Source organism: Sciurus carolinensis, chromosome 7 (genome assembly GCF_902686445.1).
Source record: "Sciurus carolinensis chromosome 7, mSciCar1.2, whole genome shotgun sequence".
Classification (NCBI taxonomy): Eukaryota; Metazoa; Chordata; class Mammalia; order Rodentia; family Sciuridae; genus Sciurus; species Sciurus carolinensis.
Genome location: NC_062219.1, coordinates 118,787,050 through 118,806,251, shown reverse-complemented (window position 1 = coordinate 118,806,251; position 19,202 = coordinate 118,787,050). Strand labels below are relative to the sequence as shown.

Below are 19,202 nucleotides of genomic sequence, written 5' to 3'. Positions count from 1 at the left end.
CCAACATGACTGAAATCCAACGTGGATCCAATTAATGTGTTTCAGATTGCAATGGTGAGCTCCACTGCAAGAGGACTTGGATTTTCTGTAGGAATTCTGTGTGGCCTGGGCGGTGGAAGGATGGGTCAGAGCTGGTTAGTGTTGACCCAGGCAGGGTGCCCCAGGGTTATCACCAACTTGGGACCAAGTTTCATGTTAATTCCTTCGTAGGGTTGTATTAGTTTAAGTTCTAAACTACATTTAATGCTGGCATGCAGCTTTTGGGAATCTGTTTTGGGGGCTTGACTGGTTTTCCACCAAAGTCACTGGTGCCATTCAGTGGCCCAGCAGCTGGGGAGGGTCCTGGCTTTACGTAGAGGTCTGTTTGACCCCACCCCCTGACAGCTCTCAACCTTGTTCCCTGTCCCTGCCAGTTTCTGGTCTGGTGATAGCCCCACAGCCACCAGGGCATGCTGTTCCTTCTCTTGGCATTGACTTTCTGGTCCATCTTCATTTCTTTTCTTTCTTATGAGTTCAACCATGACTTGCGATTTTATTTCCATTTTATTTTAATCTGAACTTTTAGTTGATTTCCCAGAAGCTGTGGAGTTTCCTTTTAGCTCAGCCCACCGTATTGCTGAAGCTGGAATTCTCTCCATTGTTCTTTAAGATATAAATGAGAACCTCCATTTATTCCTGGTGTGTGTGTGTGTGTGTGTGTGTGTGTGTGTGTGTCCCCCAGATGTAACTTGGATTTCAGTCCTGGCTGCTGGGTACATTTTCAGAATCAAAATGTCTTCATTAAAAATCATTCCCAGAGTCGGGGTTATTTATCTGCCTGAGATGGCAGTGTTTTCTGCAAAAAGATAGGCTGTTCAGATTCACATTCTGGTGTCATGCTAATAGCTATTTACCAAGCATTTAGAATCACCAGCACTTAGAATGTGCAGGGTACTGTGCTAAGTGTTTTAATGCACCATTTATTTTAATTCCCTTGCAACCTTATTAAACAGGTACCACATTTACAATCATTTTACAAATGAGGAAATAGGGATTAGAGAGATTAAGTCATCTTCCCAGGTTTATGCCACAGAGTCAGCACTGGGAATTCCTCTAAATTTCTAGGGTCTACATCCTCTCTAATCACAATTTCTGAAGTTGCTTTGTTATGCAACATGATTGCTTTCTTGCTAAACTCCAGAGATCAAGCAATCCTTTATAGATTGGTCAAGAAAGTGAAATAAAGTGACATAAGAAATACAACAGGGACTTCTTTTTTTTTCAACAGGGATTTTTTATAAAGTGCTATAGAAATGGTGTCATTATGTGGTTGTAACCATGCTTCTTCCAACTCACTCAAAGGAACTTGTATTTTATACATTTAAGCCTCTCCAACCAAATGGATAAAGATTTATTTTCCCCAAACAAACCTTGGAACTTGTATGTAGTAAAACATTGGATGGAAGATCTGGTAAAGCTCTGGGTGTGTTGGTGACACAGGAGGAACATCCATTCTAAAAGTACCTCACCAGGGCACAGACGCTCCTGACGTCAGGAGGTGTCTACTGCGACCTCCGAGCACCAGGCACTGTGTGTCTAACAGCCTTGCTTGTTATCTGTGCTTTTAAAAATTTTAATAGCAATTAACTTTTATTTTGAATTAATACTAGATTTACAGAAAAGTTGCTAAGATAGGATACGAGCTTCTGTACGTTCTGCACCCAGTTTCCCTGAGTTCACACCTGAGAGCATCACAGTACAGCTGTCAACACTAAGACCCCAATGCTGGTCCATGACTATGAACTATTCTGCAGATTTTATTAGAATTTCACCCACTTTTCTACCAACAGCCTTTCTCTGTCCCCAGACCTAATCCAGGACCCCACGCTGCATTTAGTGCATTCATTTTTAAACCAGTGCACTTAGTATTAAAATAATGTTGTGTTCTTTGCTTCACTTCCGGATCAAACTCTGGGAAAGACAGTTGAGCTCCGTTTCCCATTCCATGGGCAAAACACACAAATGGTAAAGAAACTTCCAGACTGCTTGGGCTGCTATGGCAATTATGTGCTGACCCCTGGGTCCTGAGAGTGACCCAATGCTGTCCCCATGAATTCACCACTTCCTCAAGTGCAGGGTCTGTGTCCATTCATGTGGGGCGGGAGTCAGAAGCAGGCTTGATGGACAAAGTGTTCTGTGGTTTGCCCCTTTGGACCCTGGCCGAGTCACTTTCTGAGACCCCCCTGGAAAGATTCCCATCAGCCCAGCAGAGGAGAAAACCCTCTTTGATTTTCTTCTCACGTTCATTCATTCATTCATTCATTCATTCATTTTCCACTCGTTCACCATTAGTTTACTCAGCAAACATTTATTAAGTTCCTACAGCATGCCAGGTACTGAGTTAAGTGCTAGGGAACAAAATGGAAATGGTCTCGGCTCTTGGAGCATTTGAGAGTTCACTTCTTAAATACATCCTAAATGTTTGGCATTGAACTGGGCAATAAGGTGTGGAAAGGGTATTTCTGGTATAGGTCCTACACTCTAGGAAGACAGCTGGCCAGAGACAGGGCAACCTGAGAAAAACTGTGCAAATTATAAGTACCAGAGGCCAGTGTCCAGGGGAAGGGGTTTATAGAAGAGGCAGATCTTAACTGGGTTGAGGTCAAGGTCTGGAGAAATGGTAAAAAACAAAAGCAGTGGGGCAGGGATTTTGCACAAAGTACTTTCTGATCAGAGAGGACACTGACATGGCCTGGGATAGAGCCTAGGGTGGGGGAGCCCCGTAAGGAGATGTGATTTGGGTTCTGGTGCTCTAGAGAGAGGTTTCTTGTCTGCCAGGGCCATTGGAGCCTAAGGAGGTGGCCCTAACCAATCCTGGGAGGGCAGACCCCCAAGAGCCTTTGAGTAAGCATCTGGTCCCACCTGTCATCTCACGGAGTAGTGGCAGCCACTATGATGGGAATAGCATTGACTCTGGGTCCCTCAGGATGTGGAGGTCAGCTCTGCTGCTTTCCAGTTGCATAACCAGCAGAGCCTGGGTTTCCTCATCTGTAAAGATGAGATAACCACAATACTACCTGAAAGGAGTGTCATGGGATGCTGAGGCCCCAGAGCCTGGAACAGTGGCAGGCACCATGGAGGTACCCAAAAGGGTAGCCCTTGAGAGTAGCGACAACCAGCAGGGACCAAAGCCTGGCGGGTCCATGAAGACTGCAAGATGGGTAGCAGATCCTCCAGCAGAAGCCTCAGATGGCTGTGGCTGTCAATCACTCCTGTCAGCAGAAATGAACCCTAATTATCACGCTGTGAGAGAGGGCGGGACCCTAGTTCTGCAGGGAGGCCTGGGCCTTCCTTGGCAGTGGCACCGGATTAAAGAGACTTCCAAGTGAGGAGGTGCTTGGAGTTGATTTCTTGCACAGCAAAGCTTCACCTGCAGGTCCCTGATTACGCTCACAAAAGAGAAGAATGCGTAAGGGTAGGCGGGTGAGGAGTTCACAGCTGTGTCCCCCCAGTAGTCCAGGGAGAATCCGGAAGGGAACAGTCTTGGTTTCTATCTCACAACAGGATCCCAAAGTGACTTCTGGGTCTACCAAAGAAAACCAAGAGAAGAAAGGAGGGACAATGGCCCTAAGGACATCATTAATTCACAGAGAACTTTCTAGACGCGTTCCCTCTCTGCCTGTTTCGCTTTGGAGTAATCATTAAGACTCTCACATGCAATGAATGTGGGGACATCGTGCCTGGATTCCAAGGGAGAGGCTCACTGGGACAGGGTGACGCCTGGGGCCTGTACCTGAGGTAGGGAAAGAACCCTGGAGACAGGGGCTAGAAACCTGGGAGATGAGCCTGCCAGAGGGACTTCTGTCCCCACAGCAGCCTGACAGAGGACAAGCCAAGCTTTTAAACTCAATTCTTTAGTAAGGTCTGTGTGGAGGATTGTTATTTTCCACACACACACAAGAAGTATTACTTTTATTTGTTTTGTCGTAAGTACTAAACAGGTCAGAGTTGTTTTACTTTTGACTAAAGCCTATGGTGCATTCAGAACAGAGTAGGAAAATACAAATTCTAGTTCTGCTTCTGCCAACATCAACTGTGTAACCCAGAGTCTCTCCATACATCTAGTTGTCCTTCCATCCATCCTTCCCTCCTCCCATCCTTCCATCCATCCAATATTTATTGAAGTTAACCTTTATTCTGGGCTGGATTTTCCACCTGTAAAATGAAAGAAATAGTCTGGACTAATATTTTTGACCTTGCTTCTTGGCGTTGGAGGGACTTCCTTCCAAAGGGGGGGGGGACAATAGGACAGGGTGTGGGACCCCACCTGGCTTCAACCCACAGCAGTCACATGCCCCATTGTTTTATGTGCTGGGCTTCCATTTTAGATTTCTTTGGAACAAAGGGCTTCCTGACTGAGGACTTGCTGTCGGGAGGGTGCCTATGGGCCTTCCATTAATGACACTGTAGCTTTAAGCCAAAATGTTTTTAAATCAATGACTCTACAGTGTGGGGTAGAAATAAAATGTGAGTAAACTGAGAATGCTGCCCCTCAGGGGCTAGCTGTCCCTGTGAGGATAAACAGATTATAAGTGTGAAAGCCTGCTTGGTCAAACCACTGTTGTTAGGATAATAATAATAGTAATTATTACTATAGTCAAGATTTACCCACAGGAAAATGAAGAGAATTCAGCCTGCAATTTGGGACGAGGTAGGAACAGCAACCTCCCAGGACTCCAGGCAGGGATTCTGAGAATTTCCACGGCTTTCCTGAGAATGCTCTGCTCACAGGCTCCTTCCCGTGGGGCTGCTGAGCCCCGACCTCTCCTGTGCGCATCACTGGCGCCGCTACCAGGGGTGGGGGTGTATGTGGAGGGCGGGGGGAGCGAGCGAGCGGGCGGCGCGGTGCCTTGCGGTGATTGGTTGAGCTGGAGGCTGTTGCTAGGCTACCAGTCCGCGGAGACCGCGGGCCCTGCGGCCCCATCCTCCACAGATCCATCCCGCACGGCAGACCTAATTTGGGCCCTGGGATGGGATACCCAGCAGCTTAAACTGCCAGCCTCCAAATGCCCGTCTTTCTAGGATTTTTTTACTTAGCCGGAGTCCAGGCCGTGAGGAGGTGGGGAAGATAAACCCTCCGTTTTTACCTTCTGTTATCTTGAATAGTTACTTCTCTTTCTGGACCTCAGTGTCCTTTGATTTCTGGGGTTTATTTGTTCCCTATTCATGCATATATTCTTTTTTTTTTTTTCTTCTGGTACCGGGGATTGAACCCAGGGGTACTCAACCACTGAACCACATCCCCAGCCCTATTTTGTATTTTATTTAGAGACAGGGTCTCTCTGAGTTACTTAGAGTCTCGCTTTTGCTGAGGCTGTCTTTGAACTCTCCATCCTCCTGCTCAACCTCCTGAGCCCAAACTGCAGGGATTGCAGGCGTGGGCCACAGTGCCCAACTTACATTCATGTGTATTAAGTGCCTACCCATGTCCCAGGAGCTACACTGAATACTAGGGACATGAGGGTGAACCAGACAGAGCCCATGTGAACAGGATAAACATCACACACTTAAATAAACACATACCGGATTATTCTTTTTCCCTTTTCTTCCCTTTTTTGCTTTTTCTAGCCCCTGCTTTCCTATACTAAGCCTGTATAGTCCCCCAGGTTGAGAAGAGGAGGCATTGCCCAATGTGCCTGTGCTGCTCTGTCACAGAGGCACACCCTGTCCCTCCAAGCTTCTCAGACTAGAAGGCCGAGTCAGAGACAGCCAGGAGGCTTGTCCCTGGTCATTCAGGGAATTATTGGCATAATCAGTACTTACTAAAAACAGTCTGCTTCACCACCCAATAAAGTAGGCATCCTTATCCCCATTTTACTGATGGCAAAGTTGAGGTCAAATAAAGTTGTTTCACCCAGATAATATATGGTGAAGCTGGAATTTTAACTAAATCAGCCTGAGTTCTTTCCAAGAAATAGATGTGGTCACAGAAAAGAATGAATCTTCCCGAGTGGTTGAAACCAGGATGTGGCTCCTGGTGCCCTTCCAAATCTCCCTGTCTCTGCATCTTCTTTCCTTATTTTTCCATTGAAATTCTTGGCACAATAGACTCATAAAGCCTGGTGAGTTGGCCACACCAATCAATGTAGTTAATTCTGTTGCTTATTCATCTATCAGGGATGACCTTACACCAAGCTTTTATTGGGTCATTAAGTCCAGTGGCTCCTCCCTGGGAGCATCTCCATCATGCTTAAGTGTTGTCTTTCCTTTGTTCACACACTGAGCCCCCACTAAATGTCACAGGAGGCTTGGAGGGCACAGGGAGCACGGCCCCCAGGGATTCCCAGCCTGGAGGGAAGGTCTCTGCAGGGCCTTCTGTGGGCACAGCACAGTGACAGCCATTGAGAAGAAGGGGAGAATCTCCTTCTCTGAGCAGAGATGGAGTGGCTAGTGTGGGCTGGGGCTGTGAACTGCCAACCTTAAGTTTCCTAACCAAGACACATTGACCCAGTGATGCTACTTTTGAATCCCACCTTGCTGTGGTCACTGTGGGCCCCCGCATCCCACAGCCTGGCAGCCTGCAGCTTGGAAGGGGGCATTTAAATAGGAGAAGGTTCTGGAAAGCACACAGATGCATAAAGAAGTGAGCTAAATTTATCCCTCCTCTCAGAACCCAGCAGTTGCTGCACTTAACACTTGCGTTCCACCAACGGAGAGCTGTTTGACCAGAAGATGTAGTTATTTTTCCCCCAGGTGGAAAACGAGAGGGGGAGAGGAAAGAGTAGAAGAGAGAGGAGAGAGAGAATGACAAAGAGAGACCCAGAGGGGTACGGTCAGAGATTCTGAAGATCAGGACAGAGACTTGGAGAGAAGCAGGAAGATACCAAGAGAAAGGCATCCTTTGGTTCGTGGCTCAAGTAAGCAGCACGAAAGAATTTTAAGCCAAGCACGAGTCGGGGAGAACCAGACATCTTGCCTCTCCATCCCCCTGTGGCCACCCAACTCTGGCTGCAGTGTTGTTAATTTCCAGATTGGACCATTTTCCGACACGAGTTCATTGGAAATGTCAATACTGTTTCTATCCTCTTGGCCACTGTTTGGTCCCTGTCACCTGTCCCCACCCCCGAATAGCTGAGAGTTGACAAGAAATGAATAATATACTAAGCCACAATTGAATAAGCCTTATAAGGTATTAAAAATGCATGCCTTTGACTGGCATTGCCACCTCTAGGAATTCATCCTCAGGAAAACAAGACATGGGCAAAGAATTTAGGTTGAGACTGTTCATTGCAGCATTATTTAGAAAAGCCAAAAAATCAACGAAAGAGGAAACAAACTAATTAGCCAAACCCCTGTAGGGGACCTGCTCAATAAATAATGGTATAACCTCGTGAAGCTTTCCACACTGTTTTTAAAATTACATTATAAATAGATATTTATCGACCAGGAAAGACACAATATATTGGTTGGAAAAAGCAAATCATAAATAGTGTCTCTAGTGTATATATTCTTACTTATACTTTCTATAAACAAGAATAAAAATAAAATATAAAGTCTAAGAAGAGAGATCAAATGGTAATCTCTGGGTGGAGGAATTCTAAGACCTTTTGGTGTTTTTTGTTTTTGTTTTGCTTATCTGCATTTTCTAAAATCATTTTTTCCACAAGAAGCAGGTTCTGTGTGACAAGAACACATTTCCTTTCAACCATCCCGGTGGGACCTCTGCCAGGAGCCAGGCGAGCTGAATCAGAGCTCCTGGCCCCAGGTGCTGGGAAAGGTCACTGACCTCTGCAAGGTGGTAGACTGCTCATTAAGAATTCCAAAAACAGATGTCCCCATCCTGGTTTGAATTCCTATCCCAACCGGTCTTACAGGTGAGACCTCAGTGACCCAACACCTCGGTGTCCAAACCTGCTTCATAACCTGACACTGAGTCAGCCAGCACCCTCCCTGGGGGGAAAACACTGTACCTGTCGGCACATGGTAAAGCTGACCTCGCCAAAACTGCAGGGCCTCCCCACCTCCCAGGAGCACCGTCCCTGGTGATGGTTGTGATGTACTGTGGGTCAAGTCGGTCCCCACCACACAGATGCAGGTGCACGCTGAACATTAGCAAGAGAAGGGCGTCACCATGGCAACCCAGGCTCCCTCACTCAGCCTCTCATCCCTGGGATCAGCACAGCCTTCTCAAAGGCTGGCTGGCTGGCCTCTTCACTTTTCTCTGCTTCCACACCTATAGAAAGGCCTTGCCGAGTCTTATCTTGCCCTCCTGCAGGACTGGTGTGGAATAAGCTGTGAATTGGAAATCATGGGAGGAGTAGTGTCCTAGTTTTGGTCTGTCCCCAGATGGCTGTGCATGACGTGGTGCAATCATTTAACCTCTCCCGCTCAGCTGCTCTGTTTATGAACAGCAGAGTAAGACACGCTATGATTACTTCCGGACATATTGCCAGGCGCCTCGAGAATCTCAAAGTTGGAAGGACTCCTCGCCCTCTGCCCATGCAGGAATCCCTTCGATAAGCTCTCTGACAGAGGTGCTTATCCAACCTCTGCTTGGTTACCTCCCCTGACAGAGAGCTCACAACTGCACAGCTTCCCAAGTAGCTGTTACATGACATTATCTTTAAGAAAGGTCTTCCATGCAGGATGTTTAACAATCAGATGTTTGTCGAAGGTCTGGCTGTGTGGCTCAGGGGTAGGACACATGTTGATCAAGTCCCTTCAAGGCTCTGGGTTCAATTCCCAGCACCAAAAATAAACAACAAAAAAAATGTTTAAAATTTTTAGCCATCCTTTTCAGGGCTATTTCCGCTCTGATTCTAAGTTGAGAGCGTATAAGAGTACATAGCCACCCACTGGAAAGTTTCTGTCCCATAGCCAGGACAGGGAGCGGGAGCATGGGTCAGCCTCCGCCAGAGCCTAGCCGTGGGCGGTCTGGATCCGGCGGCTTTGCTCATGCGCAGTGGCCGGCCCACTCCCGAGAGCTCGGGCCTGCGCTGTGCTAGCCTCTCGCGCTGTCCGGTGCAGGATGAGAAGGCTGCATCACTGAAGACCTCTCCTGGCCACTGGGCACAGGCCACTGGTGATGCCACCCCCGCCCTCTGCTTCCTCCGCAGAAGAGTACCTCCGAGTCCTGAACGTGGGTCTGGCCGAGGTGAAGAAATCCTTCCTGGGGCCCTTGTCCCCATCCTGCAAGATGGTGCGGATGATGAGGCAGTTTCTGTACCAAGTCCTGCCCGAAGACTCTTACAAGTTCGCCACCGGGAAGCTGCACGTGGGCCTCACCCGCTTCACGGACGGAGAGAGCGTGGTGGTCTCGGAGTACACATCCAAGGAAGAGCTCATCGAGGCAAGGCCCCTGGGCCTCGACGCCCACGTGGGGTGGAGGGCCGCCTGCCCCTCCGCAGCCCGGGTGGGCCCACTGGCTTCGCTTCCTCCCTTCTCTCCTCTGCTTCCCTGGTCCTTGCCATCCTTCACACCTGGCATCTCCTGTGCCAGGAACCATGTTAGATGAGATGGACACAGAGGAACCTAAGGTCAACCAGGCGCCATCCTTGACACCCTTGTCCCTAGGGGCCTGGCCGTCCTTCACCTCTGTCCTGCCCAGCCTTCTGGGTTGATCCTCACAGCCCCGGGTGTGGCCTGCAGGATACCACAGCTCCTTCAGGGACTCCCAGCCTGGCTTGCAGGGCGTCCTCTCCTGAATTATTCTCAGTTTGTGGAAAGTCAGGGCAGAGGTCCCCCCTTCTGTCCCCTCTCCAATAGCCTGTGGGAGAAGGTTGAATGATCATCGAAAGGCTTCTCACTCCAGAAGGTGCACACCCATCCTGACAGCGTGCAGTGCTAAGCTCACCAATTCAAATTTCACTTCTGAATCACTGTTGCTGGGCAGTGCTGTGAACATGCCCAATTTTCTTTCAGGACAAAGGGGTTTTGCTGCAGGGCCTTCCTTCCCATATTTCCCTTCTCTTCCCTTCCCCCAAATCAGGGCCTTCCTACCACATCCTCACTTCCCCAACCTGGCCTGCTCCCAGGGTGAACAGGCAATGGGTACCTCTTGTCCCCCGGGGTTATCACCCCACTCTTCTAGACCCACCCTCTCATGCCCGCATTCCCACTTCATCCCCCACTGTGACAGTCTTCTCTCCCCAGCCCCCACGTCTGGCTCCTACCAAGCCAACCATTGCAGACCACACCCAAACCAGGCCCCAGAGCCTTTGCACCTGCATGCCCTCTACCTGGGCTTCCTCCTCTCCTTCCTGCCCCACTTCCCCTACAAGGGCACTTTCCTTAACCGCCTCCTGACCTGCCCCACCCTGCCCCCTTCTTTGGGGCCACGGGGCCATGCTTGCCTCTGCGAGTCACCCCCTGCACTGTGGCCTCCCTGCTCCTCCCTGTCTGTGAGTATTCCCACCCCCTGAGTCCAGGACCTGGCCCAGGACAGACGTGGACTAATAGTTACTGAATCCCACTGCGTTCAGAAAGTTGGCATCCGCAGGGATCCTGGTGATATTGAGGTCACACCCTCCCTTTGAAGCTGGGACATTAGGCCCCTACTGACCAAGGAGGTCACCAAGGACCCAACTAGTTAGGACCCAAACAGGAATTGAATTTGGAGTTCTGCTTCCCAAGCTGGCACCTTCGCCTGGGGCTTAAGGAGGTTGGCTGGTGGGGGGCCCAGTGGCCTCCAGGTGAGCCCCCACCCCGGGTCTCAGCCCTGCTCTCCCCGCAGGCCCTGTACTGCAGCTGCTTCGTTCCTGTGTACTGCGGCTTCATCCCCCCGACCTACCGCGGTGTGGTGAGTGCCCCTAGTGCTGAGAGGGCTGAGCGGGACCCAGGGTGCATCTGGGAAAGCAGACATGGGTCACAGAACACTGGGAGGGCCTGGAGTGGAAAGTGTCTCCCTTCTGAATTCTCAATGTGGGTGGATTTCTGAGGCCTTAACATGAGCCTCCCCAACCGGGGGCTGGGTTCTGTCCGGATTCACCAACCCATCCCTGAGCCTGGCACACCGAGGCTCTGCCATCTGATTTTCCCAGACTTGACAGACAAAGCCTAGAACTTTGGGACCTGGGAACTTGAATGATGGGAATCTTTGAGCCTTTGCAGGCCAGGTCCCAGATGGCCTGTCATGAACCTCTGAATCACTCGCAGGATCTCATCAAATAAGCCAGACTCCCATCCACTGGGTCTGGGCAGGGCCGAGAGTCTGTGCCTCCAATCAGCCTCCAGGGACCTGGTGCTGCTGGGTCACAGGCCACACTCTGACCCATGCCCTTCTCATTCAGAGATAGTCTCTTGGTGGCAGATGGCTCGTTCTCAGGCACCCCGGGCTGATGGGGAGGCCGAGGGTGCAATAATGAGGAGGATATGAGCCCTTGAGAGGGAGGACAGAGGACCAGGAGGGTGTGAGTTGAAAAGTCCATGATGACACCTTTCCGGTGTGGCTTCCTGCCAGAGGTGACTCCCATCTGGAAAGCAGCCAGGCTGCTCCCCAGATGGCAGGTGGGGATTAAGAGTGTGGCTCTGGCAGGCTGCCAGGGGCAGGGTCTCTTGCTTCACCCACACACAGGCCTGGAGCCCGTCTCAGCACCATTAAGATGACCGAGGGGAGGCTGAGCAGGTCAGAGCACGGGGCTAGGAGTCCAGAGGCCACCACGCACCCCCCAAGTGGCCTTGGGCACATCACTAGCCCGCGGGCATCTTGGTCTCAAGGCTTGTCCCCGGCCCTGCTGTCCCGTGGCCCCCGTCCCTTGGCATCCTGCCGGTGGAGGAGGAGCCCAGGGCCTCAGATGGTGCTTCTCCCGCACCGCAGAGGTACATCGACGGGGGCTTCACGGGCATGCAGCCCTGCTCCTTCTGGACAGACTCCATCACCATCTCCACCTTCAGCGGACAGCAGGACATCTGTCCCCGGGACTGCCCCGCCATCTTCCACGACTTCCGCATGTTCAACTGCTCCTTCCAGTTCTCCCTGGAGAACATCACCCGGATGACCCACGCGCTGTTCCCCCCGGACCTGGTGGTGAGGGGCAGGGGGCCCAGGGGCCCGAGGGCGGGACTGGGGTGGGATCGGCAGGCAGGGGGCCACTCAGGTTCCACCTCCCCTGGAAGATCCCACCCGCTTCCTCCAAGCCTGGCTCCTGGCCAGCTGCTGACTCCCGACCTCAGCCCCAAGCTCCTCCAGACCCAGTGTCCTCCCTGTAGACCAGCATCATGTCCACAGCACTGATGGACCTGCCGCAGGCCCTGCACTCTGACAGTCAGGAAGCCGAGGCAGGGCTCAGCGAGCCAGGGCCTGTGGACCCAAGCCAGCCTGCACCTTGATTTTGCACAGCCTGGAGCTGTGAACAGGTTTTCCATTTTAAAAGTGCTGCTTAAAAAAAGAAGAAGAGGAAGAGCACGTGGCAGAGACTAGGTGTTTCCTATCTGGCCCTGCTTGGAAGAAAGCACAATGAGCGAAATCTCATGAAACCAGTCCTCCAGCATCCTCTGTGTAGATGCTATTACTGTCCCCGTGTTACAGACGAAGACCTCGAGGCTCTGAGGTGTTCAGCCACACAGCCAATAAGAGAGAGTACTGGGGCTTGAACCCAGACTCCAAACTCTGCTCCTCATGTGGCTCAAATGCATCTTCTCTGAATCTCCCGGAAACTTCTCACCTTTTATTTATTTATTTTTATTTTTATTTTTACTTTTATTAGTGCCAGGGACCAAACTCAGGGGCACTTGACCACTGAGCCACATCCTCAGCCCTATTTTGTATTTGACATACAGACAGGGTCTCACTGAGTTGCTTAGCGCCTTACTTTTGCTGAAGCTGCCTTTCTTCCCAAGCTCCTGGGATTACAGGCATGCACCCGGGACTGTGCCTGGCCTCACCCTTTATTTTTGTTTTAATTTTTTATTAGTTCTTTTTAGTTTATATGACAGTAGAATGTATTTTGACATATGCACACATGGAGCATAACTTCCCATCCTTGTGGCTGTACATGATGTGGAGTTGCTCTGGTCGTGTATTCACATATGAACACAGGAAAGTGATGTCTGATTCATTCTACTGTCTTTCCCATTCCCATCTCCCTCCCTTCCCTTCATTCCCCTTTGTCTAATCCAAAAAATTCTATTCTTCCCTCTTGCCTCCTTATTGTGTGTTAGCATCTTCATATCAGAGAGAGCATTCGACCTTTGGTTTTTTGGGATTGGCTTATTCCACTTAGCATCATAGTCTCCAGTTCCATTCATTTACCTACAAAAGCCATAATTTCATTCTTCTTTATGGCTGAGTAATATTCCATTGTGTTTATGTACCACATTGTCTTTATCCATTCATCTGTTGAAGGGCACCTAGGCCAGTTCCATAGCTTGGCTAGTGTTCTTACCCTTTCTTGCCAGGGGAGGCTGAGCATGTGCTGTGAATAGGTGGGACAAACTAACTCTGCATCCCTGGGGACCAGGATCAGGAATTGCTCCTTGGGTCCTTGCAGATGGTGAGGGGGGATGGGACACTGGATAAGGACATTCTGAAGAGCCCATCAAATAAAGTTCAAGAGCCATGGAAGTGGTTGCTCTGGGTGGGGAGGGGACAGTGATATGGCTGATTGCTGCAGCCCTGGTTATTTTCTGGTGCCCCCACCCCCAGATCCTGCAGGATTACTATTACCGAGGCTACGAGGATACAGTTATGTATTTGAGGAGGCTGAGTAAGTACCCCGTGGTGTCCCAGGGGAGGGAGGGTGGAGGGCTGGAAGTGGAAGGGCTGAATTGAGGAACAGTGCCACACATTTGTGTCCTGGAGAGCTGGAAATGGAGGCAAGGTCTTGACAAAGGCCACCGTGGCCAGAAGGAGGCTCAGATCCCCATGGAAAGGGGGCTTTGGGGCTGACTCATAGGACTGGTGTGAGGCATTTCTAGGGTATTTTTGAACTTAAGAACCATGTTTAGGAACTACACAGTTCAAATCTCCCTGGAGAATTTCCTTTTCATCTCATTTCATTCTCTTCCATTTTATTCTTTCCAATAAGGTCCTATTGTTAATGTAGAAGTAGAGGTGACTAGTGATATTTATGTGACTGTGAGTGACATTGAGCTACAATCCAGAGAGAAGAGTCCTTGTCCTATGCTGGTCCAGAAAGGTAGTCCCTGCACCAGTGTCCCCTCTGTGCACCACCAGGGTGGTAGGATGATTCCAAGCGCCTGTGTTAAATGAGCCCCAGGAAGGCTCTGACGAATGTCTTTGTTACAAGAATGAAAAGAGTGAGCCAGGCATGGTGGTGCACGCCTGCAGTCCCACTCAGGAGGCTGAGGCAGGAGGATCATGAGTTCAAACCAGCCTCAGCAAAAGTGAGGCGCTAGGCAACTCAGCAAGATGCTGTCTCTGAATGAAATACAGTCCCCTGCCCCCGGAGCCTCCTCTACCTACCCACGGTGTCCTCTCTCTCCCCCTAGAATGTATTTTCTTTCTCACTCTCTCAGGACAAGTCCTGGGGACAGTTACGACGTGGCTCTTCAGACTTGCTCGGTGGCCCATCTTCCACCCCGGGAGCGGCTTCCCCTCCCCCTCTGCGCCCTTCTGTCCACAGCTGGTGTGGACATTTACACCTGTTTGATTGACAGTTTGAAACCCCAGGATGAAAACAAGTGGTGGAATTCCAGGCGTCCCCAGGACACTGGAGGCAGTGCATCAGAGGCTGGCAGCGTTGCCAGCGGCCCTGGAATCACACCAAGTAGGAGCAGATCACACCTCCCCGCCGGCTCGCAGCCATTGGGCTCCTCTTCCGGTTGCCAGTGTGCGCCTGGCTCTGCCGGCGCGCAGGTTCTACCGCCAGCACCTGCCTCCTCTCGGCTGGGCTGGGGCTGGGTTTTCTGCTGGCACTAGACGTGAACAGGAACCACTGACACATCCTGAGAAATTCCAGTTGGTGCCCAGAGCCACACTCTTAATCCCCACTTGCTACCTGGGGAGCAACCTGGCTGCTTTCTGGATGGGGGGTCACCTCTGGCAGGAAGCCGCACCGGAAAGGTGTCACCGTGGACTCTTCAACTCACACCCTGCTGTTCACACCCTCCCTCCCAAGGGCTCACATCCTCCTCATTATCGCACCCTCGGCCTCCCTGTGAGCCGCCTCCGCCACAGGGAAGGGCACTGGCGCTGGCACCTGGGAATCCACATTCCCCACACAGATGGTGCACGTGGGCGCGGTTGCGGTCGGCGGTCAGCGGGCCGGGTCCAGACACCCATCGGCCTCGCTCCTTCCTCCTCTCCCGCCTGCCTCCTCTCCGGGATTGGTAGGTTCTCACACACACACCTGTGGAAACGTGGCAGCGAGCCGTCAAGTCTCCCTGTGCCCTTTCAGGATTTCCCCGCCGACATGCCCAGGCCATTCCTGATCTGTTCTGTCATCGTGGGTGAATTTGCATTTCCTAGAACTTTGACAAATAGAATCTCATAGGTCGAATTCTCTCTTATCTGGATTCCTTCCCTCTGCCTAATTATTCCCAGGCTCAGCATGCTCTTGCAAATGGGAACAGATAGCTCAGTTTTTCAAAATTCCCTTCCTGTCCATTGTATGAGCACACCTGTGGCTCGCTTGTTCCCTCACCTGTTGATGGACAGTCAGGTAGCTTCCAGATTTGGGCTGTTTGGCATGAAGCTGCTTGGACACTCGCCCATAAGTGTCTGTATGGATACTTGTCTCCATTTCTCGGGTAAACACCTACGAGTGGAAAACTGGATTGTGTGGTATGTGTATCTTTATCCCACATACAGAGTTGGGTTTTTTGTTTGTTTGGTTTTTGTTTTGTTTTGTTTTTCCTGGTACCGGGGATTGAACCCGGGGTCACTCAACCTCTGAGCCACATCCCCAGCCCTACGTTGTATTTTATTTAGAGACGGGGTCTTGCTGAGTCGCTTAGTGCCTTGCTGTTGCTGAGGCTGGCTTTGAACTCTCAATCCTCCTGACTCAGCCTCCTGAGCTGCTGGGATTATAGGCATGTGCCACTGCAACCCTCCACATATAGTTTAGTTGTGGAAAAATAAATGCCAACCATTTTAAGTGTACCATTCAGGAGAGCTGATTAGATTCATACTGTGTGCAACAGAACTCTAGCACCTCTTCATCCTGCAAAACTGAAACTCTCTGGCCACTGATGGCCGACTCCTCTGGCCTCTGGCTCCCACTGCTGGCTTGGCTTCTGCAAGTTTGACCACTCTAGATATCTCACAGAAGTGGAATCAAACAGTGTCTTTTTGTGATTCACCTGCGTCACGTGGCCCAGTGTCCTCAGGTTGGTGGGTGATGTGGATTGTGCAGGGTTTCCTTCCACTTCAGACTGACGCTCATTTGTCTGTACTCGGTTTTCTTTATCCATTCACCCGCTGATGGACACTGGGTACTGGGTTCGTCCCCCTTTCCTTATTGCAAATAATGCTGTGACGTTCATGAGGGTGTGCATTTCTCTTCAGAATCCTGTTTTTGATTCCTTTGGATCTATAACCAGAATGTGTGTTTGACTTTTTTTTCCCATTTTTTAGTTGTAGATAGACATAATACCTTTACTTTATTTATTTTTCTGTGGTGCTGAGGACCCAGCCCGGGGCCTCACACGTGAAGCCTTCCCATAGGTGTGTGGTGCTATGTTGGGGTTTTAATTTGCATTTCCCTCATGACTAATGATGTTCAGCGTCTTTTCATCTGCTTGTTTGCTACCCATATCTTCTTTGGTGAAGCATCTGCTCAACTATTTTACCCATCCCACCTCCACTTTTAATAAGATTTGTTTTGTATCATAGTTTAAGATTTATAGAAAAATTGTGAAATGGTACAGGGAGCTTCAGTCCACGCCTCCTCCTATCATCATCATCATCATCATCATCATCATCATCATTATTTTTGGTACTGGGAATTGAACTCAGAGGTGCTTTACTACTGAATTACATTCCCAGGCCTTTTATTTTTTATTTTGAGACAGAGTCTCACTAAGTTGCCCAGGCTGACCTTGAACTTGTGATCCTCCTGCCTCCAGCTCCTGAGTCTCCGGGATTGCAGGCTTGTACCATGGTGCTTAGTTCTGTTATTTACATCTCACATTATTAGATGTCATAGTATGCTACACATACAATAGGGTACACCTTATGTCACACTCGTTCCAATTAACCAATGGATATTGATACATTATTATTAACTCAAGGCCACAGGTTATTTCTTAGCTTTTTTTAGACTATTTGGGCCATGTGTGCCTCCCCACCCAGAGGCCAGGGATAATCATGCTTGTCTTTCTCCCTGTGAGTTGAAGTAAGGACAGAAAGGCCGGCAGCGCTAGTCCTGTCTATGAAGATAACTTGGGGGCCATTTTTGCAGATGCCCGGCGATGACGGGTTGGTCATCTGCTGCGACCCGGGCTGTTGTTCTCCCCAGATGCCGCCTACCTGAATTCGCCCTCCAGGAGAGTGATGTTCCCCCGGGTGGAAGTGTACTGCCAGATAGAACTCGCCCTTGGCCATGAGTGCCCCGAGCGCAGCCAGCCAAGCCTGCCACCACGGCGGGAGGAACCCGCACAGCTTCGCACAGAGTGGGCTCCCGAGGGGGACGTCAGGGATGGCCATCCGCCTGTGACCCCAGCCATGCGGACTCCCGAATCCACGTGCGAGTGCCCTGTGGAGTCACCTGCCCCTTCATTCAAGCAGCCACCTGCCCCACCACAGACCTCATCGCTGCCACTCTCTCCAAGTGACTTGCTACCAGTGCCACCAGCATCGGGTTCAACTGGGCACTTATCACCAGGCCCAAGGCCCGACCCATCACTGCCCTTTGCACCACCTGGCCTGTCACCTGTGTCACCTGAGCAGCAGATACCACCATCTAGACTGCCACTCAGCTCACCACCCTCCCAGGAATGCACGTCACCCAGGCCACCCCTGGGGCCGTCAGCTGTGGGAGCATCTCAGACATCACCCCGAGGTTCTCCTTCAGCATCCCCTGCACAGCCACCGGTGGAGGAACTGGGCCCAGAACAGCCCCCAGGTAGGGACCCCCCTGGCTTCCCACTACATTCTCCTGTCTGGAGTGCTCAGCAAGCACCTAAGAGCACCATGGCTGATAGGCACTGCTTTGAGGGGATGGGTTGGTGAAGGTAGGGAAGCTTTAGCCGCTCTGCTTGTTATGAGCTCAGGCCACCACAAGGGGGCAGTGCAATCGCCAGCTCTTTGTTCCTTTGGTGCAGTGATTCTCAAAGTGTGATCCCTCCAGCCTGTCACTAAAGCATCATCTGGGAATTTGTTAGAACTGACACTTCTCAGGCCCAACCACAGGCCTACTAAGTCATAAACAGGGTGGGGCTCAGCTGCGTTTTTCACAAACCCAGATGGTTTTACCCACTCCGGTTTAACTGCTGCAGGGCTGCTTCAGGAGGTTTTGTTGTGAAAGCCACTGTGCTGGGCAGTGATTCTCAAGAGTGGTCCACAGAAGGCGACCAGCCTCCACACTGTTTGTTACTAGGTCACAATGAAATGAGTGCAGAGATCCAGCAGTTTGATCAATTTTCAACTGATGTGTTTGAATTGTATTTTACAAGAGTACAGTTCACTAAAGATCGCAAATAATTTTTTAAACCAATTATTCGCTATAGATAGTTCGAGAAAACACCTGACAGGGCTTCTAAGATTGACAGTTCTTGATTCATTACCCCCATAAAAAAATCTCCAGCGTAAGAGACAACATAGGTCCCCATGTCAAAAAAACAAGAAGTTTAAAGTATCATATAAATAACAAAAACCACATTGGAGGGTATTCATAGAAAAGCAGACCACTTCTCTCTGGGGAATAAGTGAGGCTTCTTGGCGGTGACAGGAGTTAAAATGGGCAGGCTTTTGACAGTCATGCTTTGTGGGAGAAGATAGGATGGAGTAGAAAGAGCTTTCAGATTTTGCTCAAGAGGTTCCAGTGCAGAGCAAGAAAGTGCAGGGCACATTCAGGGTGAAGAGGAGATGTGTGTGACCACCAAGGATGGCCTCGGTGTGGCAGGAGGAGAGCAGCCCAAAGGATGGACTGAAGCCAGGCAATCCTCGTGGTCCCTCAGCCAAACTTCCATAGTTAAAAGCCCAGATCAGCAAGGTTTGCTTCTTTGGGGATCTGTCCCAAGTCAGAAGTGACCCCATTTCTCTGGAATAGATTTACTTTGATTCTTTTAATAACAATAAGATAAAAACACAAGGACATTAGAGT

At 50.3% G+C, this 19,202-nt stretch overlaps 1 protein-coding gene across 1 annotated transcript in view; it reads left to right on the top strand.

Moving 5' to 3' along the window:
• The window catches only part of Pnpla1 (patatin like phospholipase domain containing 1), a 36,701-nt gene that overhangs the window by 9,749 nt on the left and 7,750 nt on the right, over nucleotides 1–19,202 (top strand). The window contains exons 2-6 of the mRNA XM_047557061.1: nucleotides 9,096–9,328; nucleotides 10,712–10,777; nucleotides 11,795–12,004; nucleotides 13,622–13,682; nucleotides 17,397–18,002. Of these exons, the coding sequence (XP_047413017.1) occupies nucleotides 9,096–9,328; nucleotides 10,712–10,777; nucleotides 11,795–12,004; nucleotides 13,622–13,682; nucleotides 17,397–18,002 (1,176 nt within the window). The remainder of the gene's footprint in view (nucleotides 1–9,095; nucleotides 9,329–10,711; nucleotides 10,778–11,794; nucleotides 12,005–13,621; nucleotides 13,683–17,396; nucleotides 18,003–19,202) is intronic.